The sequence below is a fragment of the Populus trichocarpa genome, chromosome 14 (assembly GCF_000002775.5).
Source record: "Populus trichocarpa isolate Nisqually-1 chromosome 14, P.trichocarpa_v4.1, whole genome shotgun sequence".
NCBI classification, from domain to species: domain Eukaryota; kingdom Viridiplantae; phylum Streptophyta; class Magnoliopsida; order Malpighiales; family Salicaceae; genus Populus; species Populus trichocarpa.
The window spans coordinates 1914068-1927649 of record NC_037298.2 but is presented as its reverse complement, the minus strand read 5'-3'; the positions used below and the strand labels follow the sequence as shown (position 1 = coordinate 1927649).

The 13582-nt window shown below is 32.8% G+C and overlaps 1 protein-coding gene and 1 long non-coding RNA gene across 2 annotated transcripts; both read right to left on the bottom strand.

The window, feature by feature from the left end:
• Positions 1-1128: 1128 nt before the first annotated feature.
• Positions 1129-1643, bottom strand: LOC18104906 (uncharacterized). The gene has a single exon (XM_006374892.3). The coding sequence runs from the start codon at positions 1553-1555 to the stop codon at positions 1280-1282; it is 276 nt and encodes a 91-aa protein (XP_006374954.1). The 5' UTR covers positions 1556-1643; the 3' UTR covers positions 1129-1279.
• Positions 1644-5486: 3843 nt separating this feature from the next.
• LOC127904248 (uncharacterized) lies at positions 5487-8382 on the bottom strand. The gene is made up of 2 exons (XR_008057206.1): positions 7555-8382; positions 5487-6189 (listed from the first exon to the last, which is right to left on the bottom strand). It is a non-coding gene; the product is annotated as an uncharacterized LOC127904248 (long non-coding RNA).
• Positions 8383-13582: the final 5200 nt, after the last annotated feature.

Sequence of the window (13582 nt, the reverse complement as noted above, 5' to 3'; positions counted from 1 at the left end):
TATCATTATAGATTTTTTTATATAATTAGCCTTCTTTTTTTAATCACAATTTATTAGTCTCTGCGATCGTGATTGTCTTTTTCATCCTTAAAAAAAAATTGACATTTATTAAATATATCTATATTTTATTCATTGATTTGTGTGTGTGTGTGTGTGTGTGTTAGATAACTCGAGTTAAGTTTAAAAATATAAATATTTTATCTATTACTCAAATTCGCATCTACATGGAATGAGTCTTTCTCCTCTGATTTTATATATTTTTTTATTGGGCTGGGTCTTTCACTTTCTGTTGAGACACAACTTTCCAAGAGTCCATGAAGCCTTTAAATGGGATATTGGGCCCCTTATGCTTAATATTGCTACAAGAAAGCCCAAATATCTAAATTTTATATCCCAAAACCCACCTCGAATTATTTGGTAGGCTCTATAATCTCATGTTAGACCCATAAATTTGATGGCTGGTAATTTTCTTAAACTACTGATTCGATGAATTTAACATTTTAATGCTATCATGTGTTGCTTGGAGAAGAACCCTTTCCTTTTTTAGGTTAGAAATCTATTGAAAAGGGAAAATATTTTTGTGATCTATTTTTTTTTTTTTGTTAACATTTTATGCTCTTATGTGTTCCAAACATCACTATTATATTTGAATTAAAAGAGGTCGATGAGGTGGAGAGAGAGAAAAAAATTAATTAAGCTGTTGATATGTTTATCAAATTAAATCATATTCAATTAATTTGAATATAATAATTTATATTTAAATAATATAATGAAATATGATAAAAAAAAAAAACATGAGATGATTCAATTTCATCTTGATTATGTAATGTTTTTTCTCTCTCACTAAGTTGTTTATTTTTGGACATACATCTCATTCAAGTCAAACTTATTTTTATATATCTGCCCTGTTCTTTTATGATTTCTTTTAAATAATATAATACTAAGTTGTTGATATGTTTATGATTCTCTCTCTCTCTCTCTCTCTCTCTCTCTCTCTCTCTCTATATATATATATATATATATATATATATATATATATATATGATCACTCGTTTGAAAACAGACTGTTAACATGTAATCAAAAGCTTCGATGCTCCATCCAAATATAGGACGATGATAAAGTCTTGCTTCCATAAACTGAATGCATTCTCGTTAATTTGAAGCAAGAACATCGATAATTAGAAGAGAATACACATTATTCAATTTTTCTTTTTATCACACAGTGACAATACGAAGGCACCATAATAGTAGAGTGACAATATAAAAGGCACATGCAATATCAAAAGATAATTTTGATACCCAAGTTCTTATGAGCAAAATCCACTAGGTTACGGATTTCACTGTCATCAACGAAGCCATTGCCATTGGAGTCAGCTGACCATACCCCCCACTTGGCCTTCCAACTAGCAAACCATCCTCCGTGGCGACGGACAGCGGCGGAGAGTTCATCTTTGCTTATCTTGCCATCTTTATCACCGTCAATTTCTTTCAGCATCCGCTTCTTGAACTCCTCCAAGGTCATTATACTATTATTAACACCACCCTTGATTCCCATTATTTTTAGAAATAATTAATGACGACTAAGCGTATACTTGTATCTTTTGGAGAGTACAATTTTTTGCTGCATGCAAGTTTATGAAGGCTTCTCATATTTATACTACTCATGAATCTCCCTTCCCCTTCCACATTTTTTGGAATATATATAAACTAATATCTCATGTCTTAATCGATCATGCTTTCTTCCAGGATAAGAATATCTTATTAAAGTGATCGAAACGTGCATTTGAAGAGCCTTACAAAGAAATGAGAATTACTATTTATTTCTTGAAGCCGGAAACGGCATTTATACTAGTTAATTTCATGGAAAAAAGAAGGAATAAATACTTAGTTAATTGTAAACTTGACATGTATCTTCCGAGTTGCTAAACAAGCATCTACTTCCCTACGTTCGATCTTCTCAATCACTTTCAAATTATCACCTGATATTCCTCCCTATCCTTACTATATTCCATCAAGAATAAGAGACTTTTATCATGCTGCAAAGAATTCGAAAGTGATTCATGATTCGGTGATATCTTAATCGATTAATTCGCTTAATTATCAAGTGGTCAATTGACATATTCCTTCTTGAGCAAAGGAGACCACAGTTTAATAAATTCTGTCGTTATCTTTTCGAAAAGTGCAGGCAGGGGGGGGGGGGGGGGTGGGGTTTGTAAATTACACATTCCACCCATGTCTCATCGTCAACATGTCACATGTGGATAGAGTAGAATAAAGCCATAAACGCTAACATATAGGTTTATTTAGGTGTTTAAGGTGATTCTTAGATGTTTTCAAGTAAAAAATAATTATTAAAAATAGATTTTTGAGGTTAAAAAACTTGAATTTTGATTTTATAGCCAACATAAACCTTACTAGTAGACGATGCGTTGCTTATTTCTTTAAAAATAATAACGTGATGTGTCTTCATCTCCATTAAACATGAAAAAGGGCAAGAAAGCCAGACACTTGTACTTGGACTTGCAGACTCACACGCATCTAGCCTTTTTATATATGGTTAGGGACATGGTCTCTTTGTATCTTGTCCTTTAGCCTTTTTTTTTTTTTTTTAATCTAATTAAAACTACTTATAAATAAAATAAACAAAATAATATTTAAATACTATTTCATTAAATACCATTCAATATTGCCTTTGTTTTTAAATAAGATTATATCATTTTTTTTATATAATATCAGCATTCATTTAGTTAATTATTATATATGAATTTAACATGTAGCTGTTTTTTAAATATATGATGATGGATATTCAATATTCAACAAAATTAATATTTTGTTATTCTTTATTATAATTTTTTGACAACTTTTTATAAAATTCATTATTTTTTCCTTAAATTAAGTACAAAATATCGAGACATGATTTTCAATGCTTTATTATTGAATCTAGCTCTTGAGATCATGATATTTTTTATATTTAAAAAACAATGTTCATGACAAAAATATATATTTTAAATATATTAATGAGGAAACATTGTGTAGATCCCAGAGATATACTCTTTCCTACTTATTTTAAATTATTAAATTTTTTCACAAAAAAATATTTTAACTATCTTAACTGCTAATGGTAAAGAAAACGCAAGAATAAAAAAAATATTTTTTTATAAGATGTATTTTTTTAAAAGAGTTTAAATCGTAGATTTTTATATAAGCATCTATTTAATTGTAAAACAAATTAAATAAAAATAATTTTTCAAAACTACCCCACAACATTGCACTGAGTAGAGGTATATTCTAGGCTTGCAAAAGATGTGGAGCTAGGGAGACACGTGGTATGAATATGAGAAGCCACATGGACTTCTATAATTATATATAATCAACTAATTTCTTTTTTTGAATATGTCATTTTGTTTTTGAAATGGTAATTAAGCACACTTATGAATTTGTCGTTTTTTTTAAATGGTAATAAAGAATTATAGCGCTTATGTTGCTGGCAATTGCGCATTTACCATCGAAGAATTCAAGACTTTGTTGCAAGAACTTGATGCTGATGGAGATGGCCAGACAAGCAAACGTGTTTTCGCCGACGCTGCCCGTTCGATCAGCGGCGAACAGTTTGCAAACAAGTTCGCGGTGGGTGCGGCCTGCTGATTCCTATGGCTGGGATCTCGTCGATGAGAATGATATCGATGCTCTGGTGGATTTTGCTCGGAAGCACCAGGGTTACAAAATTAACGACAGGTTATTACTTAATTACACGAACAGGCCTACAGTCACCTTCTTAATTTCTCATTGAATTCCTGACCCACATGAAGATATAAGAAGGAGAAAGAGAATGAATGAATATTTAGCATATGGAGCCAAAATTTTATCAATCCTCCTTTCTATATATATTAGCCCTAAGAGAAAACCCCCTTCCTTAAGCACAGTACATCTTGTTAGTTATTTTAACTCACACACCCAGAAGCCTAGCAGGGAGGCTGGTAGGGTTTCCTTTGAATAATTTAAAATTTTAGAGCCAAAACTAGTTTTAGCCATGATTTAGTTTGTCAAAAGCACAGTACATCTTGTTAGTTTCCTTTGAATAAATTTAAGTTTTGATTCTCCTACAAAAAATTTCCTACTCTTGACCCCGCAAACAACTTCTGCTTCGCCCCTGGACTCGATGCAGAGAACCACCGAAGCCGTGTGGAAACAGCGTATCGGGGTCAGTCTTTTAGGTGGTTTCTGTTTTATTTAACTTTGTTTGAGCGATGATTAATGATCCTAATCAACTTCCTCTACTCTTTTGCTGCCGCTTGCCATCTCCGGACACCAAAAACAGGTCAGCCTTTTTTTTAATTTTGATTTTAGATTTGATCATATACTTTTAGTTGTGAAATCTGTCTTAACAAAAATCCATGTGAAGATGATTACAGAAATTGATGGGAACAGTACAAATATTGTGCACATACATAGATAGAATAAATTATCAAATATTTTATCAAATATTTTATACATGTTTGTTGCTATATATAAATCTTCAACTCATCTAAATTCAATTAGTCATATTTATTTTTACAACTTATTTTTTAAAAAATTATTTTTAAAAAAATCATAACTGTAAAAACTACCTAAAAACACACAGAATCTATAGCGTGGATGTGAAAACTACCTATTCGAAAGGTAGAAGCACTACGAATTAAGCTGAGAATCGACTATGCAATCTAGTGGCTGTGGTGAAGCACACCTCAAGTAAAGACTCGAAAAGAGTCGAAGAAAATATATCATTCCTAGAAAAAGGTTCGGTTCTTCCATTTGACAAGCCAGCGAAACTCCACTTAAAAAAAAAAACAGTAAATCCAAAAGATAGAACATATATAGATCTAAGAAAAAATTAGTAACGGAGTAAGAGACACGAAGTAAGGGCTTGCCACTGATTATAGTTGTAGATTTAACCAGCGGTAGCTGGAGATAAGAGTTTATTTATTTTTGTGTTTTAAAAATATTTTTAAAAAAAATTATTTTTTTTTTCAAACTAATATATTTTTGGTATTTTTATATTATTTTGAAGTATTAATATATAAAGTAATTTTTAAAAATAAAAAAAAAATATTATTTTAATATATTTTTAAATAAAAAATATTTTAAAAAATAATTTCTAGATAACCCCAAAAAAAACCTTTTAGTTGAAGAGCTGGAGCAGTACAGAAAGGAAACAATAAGAAAGTTATAAGGTGATAAGAACTCATGGTAAAAGATAGAATTAAGATTTTCAAGTTGTTTTAAGATTGCAAATAAATTATATAATATTTAAATAGATTTTAAACTTATCTAACCAATTAAAATTCTAAAATCTATAATACAAATATAACTAGAAAAATAATAAAAAATCTTAAATAGTAACTTTTAAATCTAATTTGAGCTACTAATAGTTAGTTGATATTTTATAAAACTAGACATTCAGAATATACAGATTAAATTTCAGACTGATCCAACAATTAAATAATAAATTATACGGTAAAACTCGTTCAACACATTTATATTTTTTCTTAAACTTAATATTTTGATACACAAATTACACATACAACAAGTCTTGGACTAGGAAGTGTCCATTGCGCACTACACAAAGATATCACTTGTTTGAAAACAGATTGTAATGATATAAATTCTTCATTTTTTCTTCTTATTACACACCAGCCAGGCACGATAATAATAATAATAATAATATTCATTTTTTCTTCTTATTACACACCAGCCAGGCACGATAATAATAATAATACAAAGGCATATGCAATTTTAAATGGTTAAATGATTTTGATACCCAGGTGCTTTTGAGCAAACTCCACTAGGTTACCGATTTCAGTCTCATCGACGAAGCCATTGCCATTGGAGTCAGCTGACCCTACCCCCCTCTTGGCCTTCCAACCAGCAAACCATCCTCCGTTGCCACGGACGGCGTCGGAGAGTTCATCCTTGCTTATCTTGCCATCTTTATCACCATCGATTGTTTTCATCCAAGCCCTGAACTGCCCCATGGTCATTGCACGTTCGCCATCTACAGTAACATTACGATTCTTGATTGCCATTAATTTTAGAATTAATGACAACTCTATACGTACTGTATAATTACCAGTATACCTGTAGCTTTTGGAGAATGCAATTTTTTGTTGTGAAGGCTTCTCATATTTATACTACTCAATATCCCTCCCTCCACTGCAAAAATATATATATAAATTAATACCTGATGTCTCAATTGTGCTCTTACAGAATAAGAATATCTTGTTAAAGTGATCTAAACGTGCACTTGAATATCTTGTTAAAGTGATCTAAACGTGTACTTGAAGGGTCATATAAAGAAATAAAAATTGAACATTTCTTTCATGGAGCCGAAAACAACATACTAATTACTTTTATATAAAAAGGGTATTACTTAGTTCATTGTAAACTTGTCGTACATACTTTCAAGTTGCTGTTCATAAACCACCCGACCCATACAAAGATTAAGTGCACTGCATTCTTTTAAATTTTGAATTTTTTTTGTTAATTGTTTTTTATATTTTCAAATCGTTTTGATGTGTTAATCTTAAAAATAATTTTAAAAAATAAAAAAAATATCATTTTAATATATTTTTAAGCAAAATTTACTTTGAATGATAATCGCTATCATAATTTAAAATAGCTCTAAGCTTGGAAAATCAATTTAAATCCTGCTGTCTCCCGTGCAGTACTGGCCTGCCCTCACGAAGAAGAGGCCTCGTCATCTAATTAACGATGCACATCAATGGATTAACAAGATTACTGCTGTCTCTATCCAGTGAAACCACAACTAAATCTTTTTTTTTAATCATCAATAATTATATTTGAAAAGTAGTTGCTATAGAAAATAACTAAACAACTTATACAAAGAGTTATTACAGAAGAAACAATACAAAGAAAAACAAAATATAGAAATATTAATAATATTAGATCATACGTACACTAAAACATGCTGAAGTTATTATCTTTAAAATATAACCTGTATAAGTGAAATGCTTTTTGCTAATCTATTACCAAAAAGAAAGACGAAACAAAATTTTAAAAAAACGTATCTTTTCATGTTAGGTTGAACCTCATTAAAAATTAAATTATTTTTAGCTAGCTAAATATTCGAAGGAATGCAAAAGATAGGAGTTGCCATGTCTTCTGAAATTTGTCAAAAACCATGTGAGGCCATTCAAATAACAAGTTATCTAGTAATTTAGGAAAGCTACAGGAGACGCCCCCATCATGTCATGAACTTGGTCCTCACATTCCATGCAAATTAGCAATGAATAGTCAATTGAACATAAAAAACATACCGAAAGCTACATTGGTAGACCTTCGGGTACAGATTCTGCCTTGAACCGCCAACCAAATAAAAGTAGGTATTTTTTGGTATAGCTATAGATATCCCGACCCTTGTTTGGAACGAACATGCACCATTGAATTCAATTCTGTCAATAAAAAAAATCAACTCTTGACTGTAAAGTTACCATCTGCACATGTATTATCTTTATGTCATTTATATCCTACAATAGATTAGCTGACAATAGTACCCACAGTTGCAACGCACTGTTAGCAGATCCTCTAGCCCGAGACAGACAACCACCAAGAACCAGCCTCTCGAGACAACAAACCAGAGGGACAAGACAACAAACCAGAGGGACAACATGGGGACAGAGAGCCTCTCAAGGAAAAAAAAAAACAGCAGCCATAACCAATTAAGCCTTCATCCTTTATTAACCCAGTAGCCATCACCTTCAAAAACCCTCAAAATACCAGGAACCAGCCCGTAATTAAGCCTCCTTTCTACCCGGGATCGACCCAACACCAGACCTGAGCAATACGACCACCACCTCCTTCTCTCCCATCATCAACTTAGACCTGATTGCAATGGAACTCACCACTAGACCCAGCTGACCCATTTACAACCCAACACCATACAGCCACCGAGAATCAGCCCCAAATCACCAAAATCAAACCGAACCAGTCGTGACCCGTAATCTCCCCAGCCCTCTCCAACTTCATAAACAAGCATCCAAGCAACCTCTCTCCCACGACAGTAGCAACGAACCGCCTTAGTCAACTCAGCCCTACCAACCACGGTTACATAGCCTCAATCTGACCCGAAAACCACGGCCACAAACCCAACTGTCTACCTCCCTAAACGACAGCGTCTCCCTCCCTTGGCAGTTCCCCAAAGACGCACCAAGCCACCATCCATAAAAAAAAAAAAAACAGGGCAATTTTATTTCAATTGCGTTTATTTGTCCTGCAGGTTTTGTTTAATTGGCTCATGAGGAACACGCGTGTTTCATTCACAGTGAGTCAATTAGTCATCGTGTGAGCGAACGCGCACTACGTGGCCTCATAAAATCTGTCAGCATCTTCTTGTTAATTGTGTATTTAATTTCATTTGTACTTTTTTTATATTTTGTATAAGTCACATATTTTTTTTTCTAGTAACAACATTCTCTTGGAAAATTTAATAAAAAAGCCAGCATAAAAAAAATTAATACAAGAATTTTTTGTGTGTTTTTATACACTACAATCATTTGTTTTTAGATCTGTCTTAAAAACCAACCAAAAATAAATGGGCTAAAGACCACTCTTATTTTTACTATTCCTTTGGAGTTCAATACATGCTTTATAAATCATTTAATTAATGAGTGTTTTATTTTTAGAAATCAACATCAATTCTTTATTGAAATAATAAAAGATCAAAAATAAAATTGGAAATAAACTAAAAATATTAAGATAATTAAAGGAAATCCAGAAAGACAAACTTAGAAGAAAATACACGAAAAAATATTGTAAGGATGAAGTTATTCTTCCCTAAAACATAACTAGCCTTTTACCAGAATCTCTGAAACAAATATATATTTTAAAATTTCTAGTTTTCTTTAATTATTAGGTGATGACTTTCAATTTACCTCAATATATATTTTTAGCTCCCGCTATGATGTCCATCGAGTTGCGACACGATCTTCCCTTCTTTCTTTCTTTCTTCTTAATCGCTTTCAAATTATCACCTAATATTCCTCGCTATCCTTGCTAAGAGATGTTTATCATGTTGGAACAAATTGTCGAAAGTGATTCATGATTCGTTTGATATCTTAATTGATCAATTCGATCACATTTAACTCTTGCATAATAGCATGTTATCATTGTTTCCAGGACACGAACATATGCATACTATAGAATGATCCATGAACTATTGTTCAAATTTAACTTAACCCTTGATCTTTTGATATTTTAATTTTGATCTCTCAAGCTATCATATCAAAGTAAAGTACCATTTTTGTTAGGAATTTGAAGAAAAAGAGTTCTTGACAAATGATATATATCCTTTCACTTGACAGTTCGATGGACTAAAATTAAGAAATAAAAAAACTTATGGATTAACTTGAATTTAACCAACAATTCAGAGTTTACTTAGCAAGTTGTTCGCATCGTTTTAATATATGATGGTGGACACGGCGACATATTCCTTTTTGAGTGATGGAGGTAGTTTTATAAATTCTGTCAATGGCTTTTGCCACTTTCGGAATCGGTGGTGCTCTACTTTGAAAAGTGCTCAAGGCAGGGGGAATTGGGGATTCGTAAATCACAGATTCCTTCCAGGTAAATGTCAGTCACATACTTTGATAAGTTGTATAAATAGTTCTTATAGATAATCAGGCATGGAACCTTTTTATAAGCTGAGTTCTCGACGACTAGAAGACTGATGTAACAATTCCAAGCCGTGATTTACTAGTTAAACTCACAGATACTTTATTGCTTCTTGGAGTAGTAGAAGTAATAATAATATTTTAAATTCACATAAATTCCTCACAATTTAAAAGTGAAAATTAATCAAACAAAGTATTAAACTTAATATATTTAATGAATTTGGATAGATAAATAATCGTGAGTTGGAAAAAAATAATTTTCTAGACTAAAAATGATTTTATATTTAGCCTAAATCCAAGTCAAGAGCACGTGTTGTTTTAGCACAATCCATGTTGCCTAATATTTCTTTTCTCTAGAAACTTTAGTGTTTTACAAGCCAATATTATATATGACACAATAAAATCTTTTAATCTTTCAATGTAAGATTTAGTTTTTGAATATGAAGAATTTTATCAATTAAAGATTTTTTTGAGATTAGTATGGAGTTCACTCACAATTGATTTTTTTATATATTAATGTTTCATGTTATATTACTTAGGTGGGATAACAAAACCTCACCCTTAAATATATGTGGAATATAAGTGGATTCCGTATTTAATTGGAGTAATATTCAGTTTTTTAGTTGCCTGCACTCAATTTCTTTTAGATTTTGCACCTTACCTCCTAATAGTGCCTGGTTTAATTGAATCAATCCTACTTCAAGCACATCGTCATGTCATGTCATTCAATTTTTTTTTTTTTTTTGGATCTATAAGTGAATTTCAGTTGTTAGCAGTTTGATTTACATCAAGGAGAGGAGAAACATGGAGCTGATTCTTCTAGAGTTGAGGAAATTGTGGAAGGAGCGGGAACTACACAACTAGGTTCTACTTAGCCCTTATTTTGCAGATAGTACTAATTCATTTTGGAAAAAAGAGGAAGCTTACAAGTCGAACTAGGATTCAGTTCCTCTTATGGTGCGCCTACTTGATGGCTGATTGGGTAGCAACTGTTGCCCTTGGGGTCCTCTTAAACAACCTCGGAGAGGTCACTGAAGACATGGGAAGACGTCGAGCTCTGAATGTAGACACTGAGCTTGCTGCATTTTGGGCACCATTTCTTCTATTGTATTTAGGTGGCCACCATGTTGAAAATTAAACTAGATTTTTTATTTTTTTTGAAAAAAATAAAAGAATTGATCCATTGATTGGAACCAATCGACTAGTTGGATTAAATAAATTAGTCGAATGATTTATTTGACAGAATACGATTCTTGTTCAGATTAGAATTTTTTGTATTAATTTAATTTTTTAATTGTTTAAGACTTTATACTTATAAAAAGGCTTGTAATTCAGTATTATTAAAAAACACATAAAAAGAAAGAGAATAGCTAAGAGAATTTAGAGAGAAACATTTGAAAAAAGTATATATTCCCCTCAATCTTCTTCTTGAATTTTTGACTTTGCATTAATGTTTCTGATCTTATACCAAACCTATTTTTCTTCTAACAAATGATATTAGAGATTAGGTTTGATTGTTTAATATAGTCAATCCAAACTTTCCATTTCAATGTCCTAAGTTGACAAAGAATAACTATGAAACTTGATGTATTCGAGTAAAAGTTTGGCTAGGTTCCCAAGATGTATGAGAGACAGTTGAAAAAGGCTTTGATGAGTCTATAGATTGAGCAACATTAACTTCAGCTCAAAGAGAGGTCGTGCGAAAGGCACGGAGAAAAGATCAACAAGTACTAACAATCATCCACCAGTGTATAGATGATGTCACTTTTGAGATTGTGGCCAATGCAACTACCGCCAAGTAAGCATAGAAAGTTTTGCAAGAATCAAACCAAAAAGCTGACAATGTGAGAAAGATATATTTATAAAAGTTACGTGGTAACTTTGAAAAGGTACATGTGCTTGAATCGAAGAATATTTCAGAATATTTTGCAAGAGTATTGATCATATACAATCAAATGGAGATATAGAGAGAAAATAGAAGAGACATGTGTGGTAGAGAAGATCCTACACTCGCTGCCAAAGAAATTTTATTATGTGGTGGTCGTGATTGAGGGGGTGTTGAAAATTAAACTCGATTTTTGGTTTTTCTAAAGAACAAAAGATCCAGTTCATCGGTCGGGAATTGATCGACCAATTAGATTAAATAAATTGGTCAACTGGTTGAGAAACGATTAACCGGTTCGGTCGGCATAATACAATTCCTGTTTAGATTATAATTTTCTTGTATTAGTTTAATTCTTTGATTGTTTAGGACTTTATATTTATAATTTAGTATTATTAAAGAGTGTATACAAAAAAAGAGAATAACTAAGAAATCTTAGAGAAAAACACTTAATAAAAAATATACCTTCCATTCAATTTTTTTCTTGTTCATGAGTTTTTAACTTTTAATTATTGATTTTGATCTAATGCAACATCTATCTTTCTTCCAACACCTGACACCATTAGCCCATATGCTTAGGAAGACAATGATATGTGGATGACGCATTTTCTTGGATTAGTAGTTCAAACAGGAGTTGCGGTCTACATTTTCTTTATGGCCTGGAGAGGGTCTCATCTCTCCATTCTCACCCTGCCAAAGTTTTTGGCAGGAATAATCAAATATGGGGAGAGGACATGGGCTCTTCGGTCAGCAAGCAATGAGAAATTAAGAGACTCCATGCTAACTCCTGATGCAGGCCCAAATTATTCGAAGTTCATGGAAGAATTAACTTTGAAGCGCAGTATGAGGGATTCCATGTAGCAGCATCTGAAGTGATGGAAGCACAGGTAAAGTGGATGTTTCTAACACGGGAGGTTCCTCCGTTCGTGATACTACTGAATTGATTCAAGCCCATGACTTGTTCACAACTTTCGAACGTGTTTTTGTCAATCTCATCCTCAGTTTCCAAGATCGAGACAATAGCCAAAATTTGTTCAAAGACATGTCCTCCGAAAATGCTTTCAAAGTGATCGAGATTGAACTCGGGTTCATTTTTTATGTGCTTGACACCAAAGGAACAATTACTTTTTCCCGCGTGGGCAGCTATCTCCGCTTCATCAATCTTACCAGCACTTTCGTACTGTTGGTATTCTGTTCTTTTGCCCATGAGAAGAATCGCTCGAAGAAGATTGATTTAGCTATAACTTTCTTATTGCTAGCTGTAGCTATTTTTCTTGAGCTCTATGCAATAATTTTACTGGTCTTTATCTGACCAAGCATCCAAAAATTCGAAAGGCCATTGCTCCTTTCCAGCGTCGTAAACATCTACGGTGGTCAAATTCCTTGGCACAACACAGCTTACTGAGCTTTTGCTCAAAAGAATGTCTAAAGTCAGCATCAAAATCCAGAAGCTTTTTGGCATAGACAAAGTTCTGGAAGAACTCCAGCACAGGAGCATGAAGGAATTCTCTGATGATTTGAAGAAGTTAATATTGAACCATCACATGGAAAAATTTCAACATATGAGTAGCATATTGAGAAGTGAGACACAGGCTGAATCCACCAGATATGAGAGTGAGCTTAAAGCATTGTGCACCTGCCGAGGGGACCGTGTGCTTAAAAGTTTAGAATTTTCGCATGATTTAATTTGGAGTGTAGAAGTAGAGTTCGAACATTGCTACAGATCTCTGCCACCACACTGATCCTGATGAAGCCCAAAAAGATAACTGTAAAATAAGCAGGCAGCTATCACACTATACGCTGTATCTCTTAGTCATGCGTCCTTTCATGTTGCCAATGGGGATTGGAAAGATCAGATATCTTGATACTGATCTTTGAGGTGATATCCAAACTTCCAATCGCAGGTCTCAGAATTCCTGGCTTTTGACAATCAATCCTTTCAGCAAAGGGACGTCTAGGCTAGATGAAAAAAAGGCATGCGAGGTGTCGCTCAATGTGAACACAGTAGTCCCACCAGTCAAAGTAAAAGGCGACA